This window comes from Fonsecaea multimorphosa (assembly GCF_000836435.1).
Source record: "Fonsecaea multimorphosa CBS 102226 unplaced genomic scaffold supercont1.10, whole genome shotgun sequence".
Taxonomy (NCBI): domain Eukaryota; kingdom Fungi; phylum Ascomycota; class Eurotiomycetes; order Chaetothyriales; family Herpotrichiellaceae; genus Fonsecaea; species Fonsecaea multimorphosa.
The window spans coordinates 235,567-248,839 of NW_015971644.1; the positions used below are offsets into that span (position 1 = coordinate 235,567).

Genomic DNA, 13,273 nt, shown 5'->3' on the forward strand with positions numbered 1-13,273 from the left:
CATGAGCCTCGAGCAGCTGCTGTAACGTGTGAGTGGTGTGTTCAGAGCCAGCATCATGTCGCGATTGGCTCGCATAAGGGCAAATCATGCGAGACGTATCCCAAGCTACCGTTGGTGCCGTCGAGGCTGAAGTGAGAAAATTCTGTGGAGAGAGCTTTCAATAGTTGGGGAGGCTGAGCACCAAAGGACTGGCAGCCAAATGGCACCCAACTGGGATCCCCTTTGCAGGCGCAGCAAATCAAGAGATGGAAGTTCCACCAATCATGGCATCTCCAGTGAAGCTCCGCTAACCGCATATGGTCCGGGCAGCCGGGGTTACGGAATAGCAGTTTTTCCGATGCGAGGACGAGCCGCAAGGTGGTATTTCCCCAGTGGCACCTCAGCCGGTACAGTGCCAGTGGGTGCCAGCTGCTGCTCACCAGGCTGCGCTTCTTGTCTCGAGCTTGTGAGACATATGGACACATGACAGGAACAGAGTCGCTGCGCTTGCACTTCCTATGAGGTGACGTCTTCCAAGGGCAAATGTGGTAATGGGTGTTTCTATTTTCGAAGCCTCCGCATCTCAAAACTATCGTGACTTGCATCAATGCCGTCGAACTCGCTCAAAGTATTGTGCACGGGACTCTCGCCGAGTCGCCTTTCATCTCAAGGGTGCTCATGCATATCACAAGAGAAAAGATATCAAAGGATGGACCGGTTGAGAGGTCAGGATATGAGCAAACTGAGTTGCAGTCGACGGCGCTTCAGGGTAGACAAATATGACTGATGTAGCCACTTCTTCCACCAAAGACGAGTATAGAGGAGCTGGTATTATTATGGTCTCCTCAGGGATAGTCAATCTTTGAGCATGGTTCATCGGTGCTAAAAGGACAAGAATACCGCCTCGTACTGGACCTGCTGGGCTTGGCCGGGGGATGCTCTGCCGAGTCAAATAAATGTTCCGGCGCGTCATCAATGCCAACACGTGTCGGCAATTTGTATGGAGCAGCCACCATCCAACGACCATGATGGACAACCACTAATAAAGTCTGGTCTTCTCTTCTCTAATCTACGCTGCCCATCATGTTTGGTGCCTTGAATCGTTTTATAGCTCGCCTCGATGGTGAGCCGCCTCCACGACAAGCAGACTCCGGCCCGTCGGACACCTCGTACGGCTTCCAGGTCCTGCGAAACACAAACAAGGACCTCCCTATTGAACCCTGGTTCGACTTCATCATAGGCATCAACGGCCATTATCTGGTACTTGTCTAGCTCAACAAGAAGCCCGCAATGTGACATGGCATGCTGACTCCCTGGAGGACTCCCCGGATCCCGCCTTGTTTACAACCGAACTGCGCAACTGCGCTGGCGGATACTGCTCCCTGGATCTATGGAGTGCAAAGGTACGAAGGCCCTTTCCACCTGCAAATGTTCCCGTCCTAATCAGTGTGCCAGGGTCAACGAACACACTCGGTCAGCGTGGCCGTTCCTGCTCTGCCCGAGACGCTCGGGCTCTCGCTACAACTGACACCTCTAAATTCCTCACACAATATCTGGCACGTCCTTACCATACCCTCCCCCTTGTCCCCGGCCCATCAAGCGGGCCTCCTGCCACACAGCGACTACATCCTGGGCTCGCCAAGCGGTACCTTGAAGGGGGAAGCTGCTCTGGGCGAGCTCGTTGAAGACCACCTCAACCGCAGTCTGGTATTATGGGTCTACAATTCAGAATTCGACGTGGTTAGAGAGGTGGAACTCGTGCCCCGAAGAGGGTGGGGAGGCGAGGGTGCTTTGGGTGCGATTCTTGGTTTCGGCGCCCTCCATCGCCTGCCCGTGGGATTGGGAGAAGAGGTGCAGGCACCTGGAGAAAATCTATTTGACGCCGATCGGAAGAGCATGGAGAATGGGCAGCACGAGGCGTTTTCCAACACCTTCCAACCTGCACCAGCCCAGGATCTGCCTCCAGCGCCGATGGTTAACCCAAATGTTCCTCCACCTCCTCTGATGAACCCCAATGCGCCACCGCCCAATGCCTCGGCACCTAGATCACGCAAGGGCAGACATCATGGCGGAGCTGCTCTGGGCAGTGGCTTCGACGATATATTCGCCGAAGGAGCAAAGAAGAGTGCCGAGCAAGACCATGTACCTTCGAGGAAGGGCACACCACTTGCCCCGCCCCCCAAGCTCGCGTCTGCTGGACCCACACCACATTCTGTCAGCCATGAAAAAGAAGATCCGCTAGCGCAAGCGGGTGAAGATCTAGGTGAACCTGGGGATGCCGAGGAAACTTGAGACGGGATGATTGACGAACCCCTCGGCAGCCTCCGGCACTCTTGAACGGTGTCGATGGCAGAATCCCATCTCCAAGGTCAAGTATCGGAAATGAGTGGCTTATCTCGATGAACCAGTCGTACCAGCTTCATCTTTCCACCACTCCATGAACTCCCGGATCCTGTCCGACCTCCCCTTGGCCATTGCCTTTCCAGCCTTAGTCTTCATCATCCCCTCCAGCTTGAGCAACTTGTCCTCAAAGTGTTGTATCGAGTCTTGAAGACTCCTGGCACCCTTTGCGCCTCCAAAGGTGAAGCATCGAGCAATTCCAATGGCTCCGATGGCATCAAGTCGATCAGCGTCTTGGACGACAGCCAGCTCCGGTATAGCGTCGATAAGGTTCTTGACGTGCTGAGGATTCTTCACTTCGGAGGAATACGATACGCCCTCGACCAACAGTTGGACATGCTCAGCATAGCTTTCTGGCATACCGGCCTCAATCACGGCCTTTTGCAAAGTCATCTTCTGTTGGTCCACCGTCACATCGACATACTTCTTGTCCTCAACATCATGCAGCAACGCTCCTAAAATCACACTCAGTGGGTTCAATGCGGGCAAGGCCTTCTGTTTGCGTTCCTCTTCTTCCTTCTCGAGGATCGCTAGAGCATTACTGAGGACTCGCCGCACGTGTTCGAAATCATGGGATGCATCGAAACGTGGATTCTGGAAGTACGCCTCGGTGAAGGAATAGATTTTCCGGATAGTGGAGATTTCGTGGTCGGAAAGGCTGGGATAAGTGGCTGGATCGACGTACTTGTCCTTGGCCATGTTGGATGTCAAGATTGATGTCGAAAACACCGATCAAGCAAGAATGTTGTGATGCGGATATCACCCTCGGAGCCTTGATACCAGCGGCACGCGACCCCAAAGACAAGCAGTTTTGAATGGTGGAATCTTAGCTTAGACCTCGTCAATTCATGATTGGGTGTTCTGGGAGCGACGCCTTGCTGTGCCCAAGTTCTGTGTTCCTAAATATTGGTCGACATTCATCTACTGTCCGTCGAGGGATCGAGAAACGGAAATTCGGATGGCATGAGACGATTTTGCAACTTCGGGGGATCGAGTCTTGCAGTAAGAAATGCCAAGACGGTAGAACATCGGCTCTTCATCTTACTTCCCAGCGAGCCCAGCAAGACGTCGAGGCATGTCTACGAGGTACTAATACTAGGTACTTGACTACCTAGGTACGGAGCGAGGTAGTTATCAACTCCTCTATGTAATCATCTCTTCCATCAGACCCTCAATCCAACCTCCATCACGGCGTGGATGTTACCCGGTATTCTCTTACTGCTTCGCAGCTCCAATCTCGGATCGGCCTGCTCAAACAATGACTTCCAGCCACCTTCATCCCTCTCGCAACCGTTGAAACTGAGCATCATCTCCATATCCATGAGCCTGGAAAAGGCAGCGGTCAGCAGTCAGTACCCCAATATATTGTGTTTCCTGAGGGTGTCAGCCTCACCTTGCTTGATATTCGTCGGACTTGCTCCGGGCACCGACTTCAGGCATGATGCCATCAACGATCACAATCCTACTGTTAGCGCCCATGGCGGGAGTTATGTTGCTTAAGATTTTCGCAGCATACTTGTCCGAGTAATCGTGGCAGATGAACCTCAGGAGATACACATCGGCGTTCTTGACAGGCTGCGGTGTGAAAAAGTCGTGCGCTTGGAATTCGATCCGGTTGACGTGCTTGTCGTTGGCTCGCTCTTGTCGAGCTTGCATCACGACCTTCTCGAGATCCTGCACGATGAATCTCAGCTCCGGTGCGACTTCGGCAATCTCCGAACAGCAGTGTCCAAAGCTACCACCCACATCGACTACGAGACCGTCTCCCAGGGATTTCCAGTTGAACGCATCTACCAAATGCTTTATGTTGTAGCTCTCCCCGGAAGCTAGCGCCCTCATGCCGCCCATGAACCGTCGTAACCGATCTGGGTGCTTTTCAAAATACTCAAACATTGGTAGGTCGGTATTGTGGCCAACATTCCACGGGGTGGTGTTCCTCTCTTGGCTTCCGGGATACTTCTCCGCGGCCTCCACGAGCCTTGGGGCGCCGAGGAAACTTTCCTCGGTCACGTACCCAACGAGATCCCGGAAGTCAGGCTGCAACAACGTTGCGGACAAGGCAGTGTGAGCCACATAACCGGGTCTGGATTGCCGAAACATATTTTGGGACATGGCTAATTTCAGTATTCGGGCGCATTGACTCTCCAGTGTACCCGTCTTTGCAGCAAGGTCGTGGAAGCTGATGTCCCCGGTGACAGGTACCTCCTCGGCAAGTCGATAATGATAGATATATTGCAGACATGCCGACATGAAGTGTACGGTCAAAAGATTCCAAGATGCCTCTGCCGGACCTGAGACCAACTGCAACAGAGCACCACATGCTTCCCGGACTTGGGAACGCGCCTTCAAAATGTCTTCATTGAGCCTGGGATACCTGTCGACGCCGGTTGGCCCTGTTCCCGGAAAGAATGGATATGCATCTGCGGCAAGAGAGAGAGGTGGGAGGGAGTTTTGCTGCAAGTACTCGGAGATTGCATTGGCGTTGGTTTGGATCTGCTGGGCAAGGTCGAGAATGGAAACGTTGGGGTCAGACATTGTCGAGTCGGCGGAATCCTGAAGGACTAAACTACTTCAGAGGACGGTTTATTCAGGACGTTCACCCAAGGTTTCTTTATATATGCCTTTCCTTGTCCCTACCTTTGCTAGCTTATTAGACCTTTTCTCCCCCCTCAAGACCGGCAAACCCCCACACATGCGGGGTCCATCTGACCAGAATCTCGCCCATCAAGTAAGAAGCAGCACAGTCAACTCGCGGCTGTCGAGGGTGGCCTGAACCAAGAATGAATCATATCTTGTAAGACTCAAGCAAGCAAGCACGGCAAAAAAGCTTTGCCTTCTGTGTTGTTGCGAGCATTCACTGCAGACAGCTGCTGTACAAGTCAAGCTAACACCGGTTTGTCCACCTACATACATTACGTCGTTTAGTAGCCTTGAGGCCTAGGCTGTCTCGTCAATGATTCGGTAGCGGGAACAAGCAGGGACGGCACAGATGTGGGGCGGCAGCCTTAGGTGCCTGCTTGCTTGCTGGCTTGCTCGCTGGCTCGCTAGCTCGGCTCGTATAAAATGTCTCAATCCCCGATTGGGAGTTACTATAATACGATGTATTGAATACCACTGCTTCAGGCCTCCAGTGCAACCAGAGTGCGAGCTATGCAGGACGTGAACCATTTTGAGGTAGCATATAATATTATTACTAACTGTTATCATCGGCAGTGCAGACAAACTACAGAGGCCCACTTATGATATCCCAATCTCTGTCCGAGAGGCTCCTTGCACCATTTGCAGCACTTCAGTCATCATACGCCACATCTGATGGCGCAAAGCTGTCACCTGCCTGGCCTTCGCCTCTGTGTCGACTTCCATACTGACAGATCATCATACGCGACATCAACCTTCAAGGTCATCCACGAAGCTCGGCTGGCCGGTTATGGAGCCTCAGAACATCCTAACCGGATCACGGCTGCGCTTCTGGTCGTACATTTGCGGTTGAAGCGCGTCTGTGTACTCGGACGCGGCGGCAGGAACTGTAAGGGCGCCTTGGAGGTCCCGGCTGCGGATGACGAGATCGTGTACGGTCTGGGATGAGAGAGGATATGGGCGAGACACTCTCGCGGTGGTTGACGATGGAACGTGATCTTGCGTTTCTTCATATGCAGAATTGCCATCGGGCTGCCCCAAGGATGAGCTCGATGATACAACAACTCTGTCAACTCATAGGCATTTCAACTCTTGCAGTTGGATTGAACCGGGCTGAAGGCGCCAGATTCCGGGGAACGAGGCAGTGCAACTTCGCCTGATGCCGGGTAGAAGTTGCGGCATCTGGTGCAGACAGTGAGGCCGACCGTGGGCCCGCGCTTGTGGTACCCGGCGACTTGGGCTCTGAGTTCCTCGACTTCTTGCTCCAAGCGGCGGACTTCCTCCTTCCTCTTTTGTCGGAAGTTGCTTTGGGCTTTGCGGTTCTGCTCACGGCGCCTGTGTTTGCGATCCATCATCTTGGACGACTGGGCCACAGTCGAGTCTGAGGGCAGATCTGCAAAGTCGGCAGCCACGGCCTCCTTCGTCCAGAAGTCATCTGAATGTTCGCTGCTCGCATAGTCGACCGACAAATCAACGGCCGGAGATTGCGAGAACGCATTACCGTATAGAGCAGCTTGCAACTGTTGAGAAGACTCGCTCTCCTTGCGGTGGTGACTTGAATGAACGACCGGCGAATTTTCAGCTGAGTGGAAGAGAAAGTCCCAGATGTCGATTTGACTTTGATCTGAAGAAGCTGACGAGGGGTAGGTCCAGTCGTAAGTCGGATAGCTCAGATCCATGTTTAATTCAATTGCTTGCATTGTTCGTTGTTTGGATACAGTGTTGGCGATCTCGAGGTTGGCGACCACGGTTCCGCTGTTGTTGTGAGCTTCAACAGGCTTTCACGGTATTAATGTCGTATTAGAGGACTTGCACCACGTTGAGCTGGATTATCTGCGGCTGGATCAAGAATTGAATGCTAGTGCTGCTACTGATATTTGTGCACGTTGATGGAGGACTAAACATACCACAGCCGGGAAAAGGATGGTGGTGTTATATCCAACGAGGCTGGCCTTCAATGCACAGGCCCCCAGTCACCCAGGGATGACGCAGCTGCAGGTGAACAGAGGGTGCCTGCCCCATTTGGAAAGACACAACATAGAAAACTTTGACTCCTGACATAATGCAGGGACCGGTCTGGCGAGAACCAACTCACCTTTGGGAAACTGGGGTGCGAAGATAACTTTCCCTGACAAAGCGAACAATGGGAAATGAGTGAGTTTCGGATGCTGACAACGGATGGCGGAGAACAGCCACAGAAGCTCAAGGCAGCTCCAATGAGTGACGGGAGGGTAGAACAGACAGGTTGCTGGGCGCTCTGCGGGAATTTCCCCCATGCAAAGGACGAGGGGGAGGAGCAGTAGCTGGGGAGCTGGCCGATGATTGGATCAGTGACGTGTTATCATATGATAGCTATACCCAATATGGAGAGTGGGGCACTGCTTATTAGTACCACGGCTGTCGCATAGCGGCACCAGAGATTCTCCGTATTCCGTATACGGTACATACCAAGTACCTCGTACATACCACCAACCATCATCAACACCTCGCTTCACCAGAACCATCAGTCCCCCTTCCTCCTTATGGAAGTAACGCGTCTCTTATCTCTGACGCTACCACATTAGAGAGGCTAGTCAGCGGTGCCCCGGCTACGCAACCTGCCTCGCGGCGCTGTCCTTCTCCTCCCATTGAAAGCAGAAGCTTCTCGAGGGTGATCAATGAGGCCATGCCCTGCTCATGGCGCCGAGACAAGGCTGCCTCTTTCGGGAATACCCCCATTTTCTAATCAGGCCGTAACTCAACCTGGTTGTTCAGCAGATGGAACAAGTCATACGATCATCTGTCTGCACTGATCGATCACGACGTGAGGCTTCATGCTTTCAACAGGATAAAGAAGCTGTGAAGTTGGCTTCAATGAATTCTAGACGCGGTCTATGGCCGATCATCAGTCACGTCCGACTTCATCCGGCCGATATTGTCGACGACATGGACCATGGCGGTTCCTCCCGGTCCTGCTTGCTCCTTCCGAGATCATTGGCGTCTGGTCGATCGCTGCCACTGACCCAATAACTCCAGGCTTGCGCACTAACTTTCGAATAAGCACTCGAGACTGGCCGCGCAGAGTGCCCGTTGCATACTTCCATCCTTCCATGCATGTTCTCTGCATGCCTTTATCGCCCGGGATCATCGTCCGCCCACATTACTGGCCCCAAACGAGATCCGTGGCTGTTTGCCGAAACTTCAGATCTTCCCAGTCCCTGCCTGGAGTGACGCTCGCCAAGAAACACCCCGGGCCACAATAATGGCCGGCAGTCGCATTCTCACCGATTGGTAGAATCCTTCATTCTTCTCAACCTCTCAGTCTCGAGAGATAAGTGAAATCTCTTCAATCTGCGCAATCTACCTAGCGCCAGGACATCGTGCGCCGAGAAAGCAAGAGCCCTGGACGACAAGTCTAGACCATGTTCTTCGATCTTGTCCCCGCACTGCTGAACGGGATCTGGGAAGGTCAAAAGCCACATACGTCGATGCCTTGCTGACACCAAATTTACCTGTCTGGCGCAAGTTCAGGCAATGTCCCACGGCATATCCCAGCTTGGGCTGGTTTCTCGTCGGAAGGGGAGTTGATGTTGGACGTTAGATGTAAGACACCAGCGAACCTACAAGATCTACCACATACAGCAGCTTCATGCGACGACGTGCTTTTCTGCGCAACTGATTCGATCAACCACAGAGATCTCGAACTTATCCTAAGATAAAGTCTCCGGCCCCACAAAGAACAGACTGCCTTGTGACGAATTATCTGGACTGTCAAGGACGGCATTCTGATTTCTTGCATGCGCGATGGATTACCGGCTCCTCTTCCCTGCTGGTCAACCAGGAACGCCTGACAATGACCGACATGGCTATTCTGAAAGACTGTGCGAGTAGGAGTCTCGAGTTGACGACTCGGTCTTCTGATGAATCATGATACATGTGCTTTGGAAAGACAAATTTGCCCTTTCTCAACCGGATGTCGTATTTCGTATTCGATGGGTCCAATTCGACGGATGAACTGATGTTCAAGTTGCCCGATTCGCTCGCGACATGCACCTGTTTTGGTGATGGACAGTCCAAGGGTGCCTCGGCTGGATAAAAGCCTTTTGTCTGACGGCAGAGATAGTGACATTCTGGCGCAACAGGGGCCCAACAATACTCTGCACACCATTTCATGCTCTGTCAGACGACTGCTCTTATCCGTCAAATGACAACACATGCCGCCCTCGCTTAACATGGAACGTCGTTGTTCCGAGTCCATCAAGGCGACGAGGATTCCTCATTGTCCGCCTGTTCAACCTTCGTGTTCTCATTAGATCAGTGTCTTTTTGCGCATTTTGCGTCTGCCTGTCCTTTCGATTTCATTATCTCTGCATTCCAGCCCTTGGGCTATCCTCCAGCTTCTCCAAGGACACTGGCATCGCGCTGGGCCTCAGACCAACTTCACTTTATCGCCCTCGATCAAAGGCGGACCTCTACCTCGTACGTGGATTCAAGATGCCGTTTCAAGTCCCAGAGTTTCTCGGCACCTACCGCTTTTGGGTCACGGCTTCCCTGGCTGGCTCTGTTTTTCTGGTCAGATTTGCCCCTCAATACTCAATTTTAGAATCCTACACAGCGACAGCCTCTGCAATATTTCTCCTCCAGGTGCTGGTTTGGGCGGTCTACGCTATTTTCATCTATCCGTTCTATGTCAGCCCGCTTCGCCACGTCCCCACCGTCAAAGGGGGCAGCAGGGTGTCCGGTCATTGGCGCACGTTACTCAAAGAACCCTCTGGAGTGCCCCAGCGACGCTGGGCACAAGAAGTTCCTAACGATGGCTTGATCCGCTATCTGCACCTTTACAACCGGGAGCGTCTCATCGTCACCAGCCCTAAGGGACTTGCCGAAGTTCTGAACACCAAGAGCTATGAATTCATCAAGCCCGAGCTACTTCGCACCGGTATCGGACGAGTCCTGGGCGTTGGCGTTCTTCTGGCAGAGGGGGACGATCACAAGGCACAGAGGAAGAATCTCATGCCGGCATTCCACTTTCGCCACATCAAGGAACTCTACCCCATATTTTGGTCAAAGTCTCGAGAGATGGTGCATGCTATCCAGAAGCAGGTAAAATCCTCGTCCGAGACGCGCCCCACCGTTGAAGTCGGCGAATGGGGGAGTCGCGCAACATTGGATATCATCGGTTTGGCCGGCATGGGTCAAGACTTCAGCTCTCTGCAAGACCCGACGAACGAGCTGAATCGTGTCTATCGATCAGTCTTCCAACCCGACCGGACCGCCCAAATCCTGGGACTCTTATCCTTCTTCCTGCCAGCGTGGTTTATCAACAACCTCCCCATCGACCGAAACAGCAAAGTGCAAGCCGCGGCCGACGTTGCCAAGGACACCTGCCGCAAGCTTATCGAGCAGAAGAAGCAGCGCATGGCCAATAAGGAGCCCATGCAGCCGGACATCATCTCGGTGGCGCTCGAGTCCGGCGGCTTCAACGACGAAGAGCTCGTCAACAACATGATGACCTTCCTCGCCGCGGGCCACGAAACCACGGCGTCGGCATTCACGTGGGCCATCTACCAGCTCTGCCAGAGACGAGATATCCAGGCTCGCCTGCGCGACGAGGTCCGCTCGCACATTTCCAACCTCGACACCGAAAACATCACCGCCGAAGTGATCGACGGCATGCCGTACCTCCACGCCGTGTGTCAAGAGGTCCTGCGCCTCTGGGCGCCCGTGCCGCTCACGCTGCGCGACGCGGCCTGCAACACCTCGATCCTGGGCCAGTTCGTACCCAAGGGCACCAAGGTGATCCTGGCGCCGTGGGCCATCAACCACAACACCTCCCTCTGGGGCTCCGACGCCTCCGAGTTCAGACCCGAGCGGTGGACCGCACCGGGCCAAGCCAACGCCGGCGGCGCCGTGAGCAACTACGCGTTCCTGACCTTCTTACACGGACCCCGGAGCTGCATCGGCGCCAAATTCGCCGTCGCCGAGTTTGCCTGCCTGCTCGCCGCGTTCGTCGGCAGCTGGGAGTTCGAGATGGTCGATCCGGACAGGGCCATCGAGGTAAAGGGTGGCGTCACCGCGCGGCCCAAGGGCGGTATTGAGGTGTACTTGAAGCCCGTCGAGGGATGGGCCAGTTGAAGTCTCTCTGTTGATACGAAGACACTGGGTAGCCTCCGCCGGGAGAGACTGCATTCGGGACGGAGCCATTGACGTGGACATTTATCCACTTTGGACGCGATGAGATGGTCATATGAGCATACGAGTGACTTTCACGGGATATATAGAGCATTAATTCGCAATCAGTTGCAGTTTGCCATGTTTCTGCGGGGATCATGAGTGTCTTTCATAGCATTCGGGGCACCTCTCGAGCTCACTGGCATCTATACTTCCACTCCCAGAACAGAGCACCCTCACAACAGTCTCACTGCGGCCCCAGGCCCTTTCGCTCGAAGAGGACATCTCTTTGTCGTAATCAGGCGCGGCTTCATCGCTCAAGTTCACTCAGGTCGCTCAAGTCGCTGAGTTCACTACTTGACTCGCTTTGCGAACCGTCCTCTTCGTTCCGCTTCTTCGGCTTCTTGCCCTTTGCTGCACCGTTAACGACCTGTTTCCCGGTAAACATGTCCATCAAATTCTTCTGCCCCTTCTCGAGTTGTTTCTCTTTGGCCAACTTCTTCCTCTCCTGCTCTAGCTTCTTCTCTCTTAACCTCTCATACTGCGCCTGCATTTGGTCTCTCTCTTTCTTGCCCCTTTCACTCAGGTCGCTCTCAAGTCGCCTGAACTCTTCACCGTCGGGATCCATTCCGATCAGACTCTCGAGGAGTTTGATTTCCGTCGCCCAGATATTCTTGTCGTCGATCATCTTCTTTCCTCTGGGGTCGCTTGGGTCTGGCACTTCACAGGGTGTCTCGAGAATCAAGGGCAGATTCTGGAAGCGTGGTTCGTTCATGACATTGTGGAAGGCGCGCAGTCCGAGGAATCCCAGGCCAATGTTCTGATGGAGGTCCCTATGGCTGCCTAACGGCATCTTGGAGTCGTTCAAGTGTATTGCCTTGAGGTACTTGAAGCCTACGACACTGTCGAACTCGTCCATCGTCTTCTTGAATTCTTGCGGACTGCGCAGATCGTAGCCCGCCGCAAATGCGTGACATGTGTCGATGCAAACACCGATCCGAGACTGGTACTCAGGCTTGATCTGAGAGATCACATCTCGGAGATCCGAGAATCGTCCTCCGATCAGTGTGCCATGTGCCGCCATGTTCTCTAACAGAGGAACGACAGTTTTTGTTTCCGATAATGCCCGGTTGAGGTTGTTGGCGAGTCTAGTGACCGCCTCTGCAAAAGGACTCTGTCCAGCTGCTCCTGGGTGAAAGTTGTAGTATCGGATTCCGAGGGCTTCGCACCGATGGAGATCGTCAATGAATGCATCATAAGATTGCTTTGCCTTGTCCTCATCCTCTGTCGCCAGGTTGACGAGATAAGACCCATGGGGGACGATATGTGACAGTCCGTCATATTTGTGTTCTATCAATGCCTTCTTGAAAGCATCTCTGTTCTCGTCCTTTAATGCAGGATTCTCCCATTTCCGCTGCGACTTGAGGAAACATGCAAATGCATTGCCTCCGATGTGCAAACAATTTGTGACTGCATTTTCCACTCCCTTCGCTATACTCGTATGAGCCCCCACGTACATTTTCAAGCCGACGGTTCGGGCAGCAAGAGGCATTGCTTCGGCTTCCTTTTCTTCCTTCGTTTTGCGTTTCCGCTTAGGTTTGATCGGTTCGTCCAGCTCTATTTTGTCTTCTCCACGGTCATCAATTCCAGAGTCAGATCCCGCCTCTTTCTTGACCTTCGATTTGGCTTTTCGTTTGCGAGTGGTCGTAGCGGGCGTCTCGATTTGCTTGAAAGTCGCCTTGGCCTCGTTGAGCGCCAATTTGCCGCTCGCCGCGGTGTTGGCTTTAAAGGTCACTTCGTCTTCCACACTCACGGCGACTTCCTTGTTCTTCTTTCGAGAAGTTCTCGGTGTGAGGTCCGCGCGGTCCTCAGCTGGTTTTGCACGCTTTTGGCTTCTCGGACTGGGGTCACCTTCAAGCCCGTCGACAGTGACTGCAGCACTTCGCTTGCGTTTCCTGGTGTCCGGACTATCTGAGAGGGTATTCGAAGCAACGACCGGGTCGGCCTTACGCAGCTTAGGCATGGTCGTTGAAAAACCTTTACATGAATGTTAAGCAAGTCAGTCTAAGGAGCCTGAGGTGTTCATTAGGGTCTGGAGGTCATGACT

General features: G+C 53.4%; 6 protein-coding genes across 6 annotated transcripts; 2 read left to right on the top strand and 4 right to left on the bottom strand.

Moving 5' to 3' along the window:
* Positions 1 to 1,062: 1,062 nt before the first annotated feature.
* Z520_05659 (uncharacterized protein) lies at positions 1,063 to 2,271 on the top strand (the record flags this gene model as incomplete). The annotated part of the gene is made up of 3 exons (XM_016776162.1): positions 1,063 to 1,239; positions 1,299 to 1,382; positions 1,435 to 2,271. 3 exons carry the CDS (start codon positions 1,063 to 1,065, stop codon positions 2,269 to 2,271), a joined length of 1,098 nt encoding a protein of 365 aa, XP_016632481.1.
* Positions 2,272 to 2,370: 99 nt separating this feature from the next.
* Positions 2,371 to 3,078, bottom strand: Z520_05660 (uncharacterized protein; the record flags this gene model as incomplete). Its single annotated transcript, XM_016776163.1, has 1 exon — positions 2,371 to 3,078. One exon carries the CDS (start codon positions 3,076 to 3,078, stop codon positions 2,371 to 2,373), a length of 708 nt encoding a protein of 235 aa, XP_016632482.1.
* A 464-nt stretch (positions 3,079 to 3,542) lies between these two features.
* On the bottom strand, positions 3,543 to 4,914 carry Z520_05661 (uncharacterized protein; the record flags this gene model as incomplete). The annotated part of the gene is made up of 2 exons (XM_016776164.1): positions 3,543 to 3,705; positions 3,773 to 4,914. 2 exons carry the CDS (start codon positions 4,912 to 4,914, stop codon positions 3,543 to 3,545), a joined length of 1,305 nt encoding a protein of 434 aa, XP_016632483.1.
* A 1,187-nt stretch (positions 4,915 to 6,101) lies between these two features.
* On the bottom strand, positions 6,102 to 6,695 carry Z520_05662 (uncharacterized protein; the record flags this gene model as incomplete). The annotated part of the gene is made up of 1 exon (XM_016776165.1): positions 6,102 to 6,695. One exon carries the CDS (start codon positions 6,693 to 6,695, stop codon positions 6,102 to 6,104), a length of 594 nt encoding a protein of 197 aa, XP_016632484.1.
* A 2,794-nt stretch (positions 6,696 to 9,489) lies between these two features.
* Positions 9,490 to 11,130, top strand: Z520_05663 (uncharacterized protein; the record flags this gene model as incomplete). Its single annotated transcript, XM_016776166.1, has 1 exon — positions 9,490 to 11,130. One exon carries the CDS (start codon positions 9,490 to 9,492, stop codon positions 11,128 to 11,130), a length of 1,641 nt encoding a protein of 546 aa, XP_016632485.1.
* Positions 11,131 to 11,476: 346 nt separating this feature from the next.
* Positions 11,477 to 13,189, bottom strand: Z520_05664 (uncharacterized protein; the record flags this gene model as incomplete). The annotated part of the gene is made up of 1 exon (XM_016776167.1): positions 11,477 to 13,189. One exon carries the CDS (start codon positions 13,187 to 13,189, stop codon positions 11,477 to 11,479), a length of 1,713 nt encoding a protein of 570 aa, XP_016632486.1.
* Between the last annotated feature and the right edge of the window lie 84 nt (positions 13,190 to 13,273).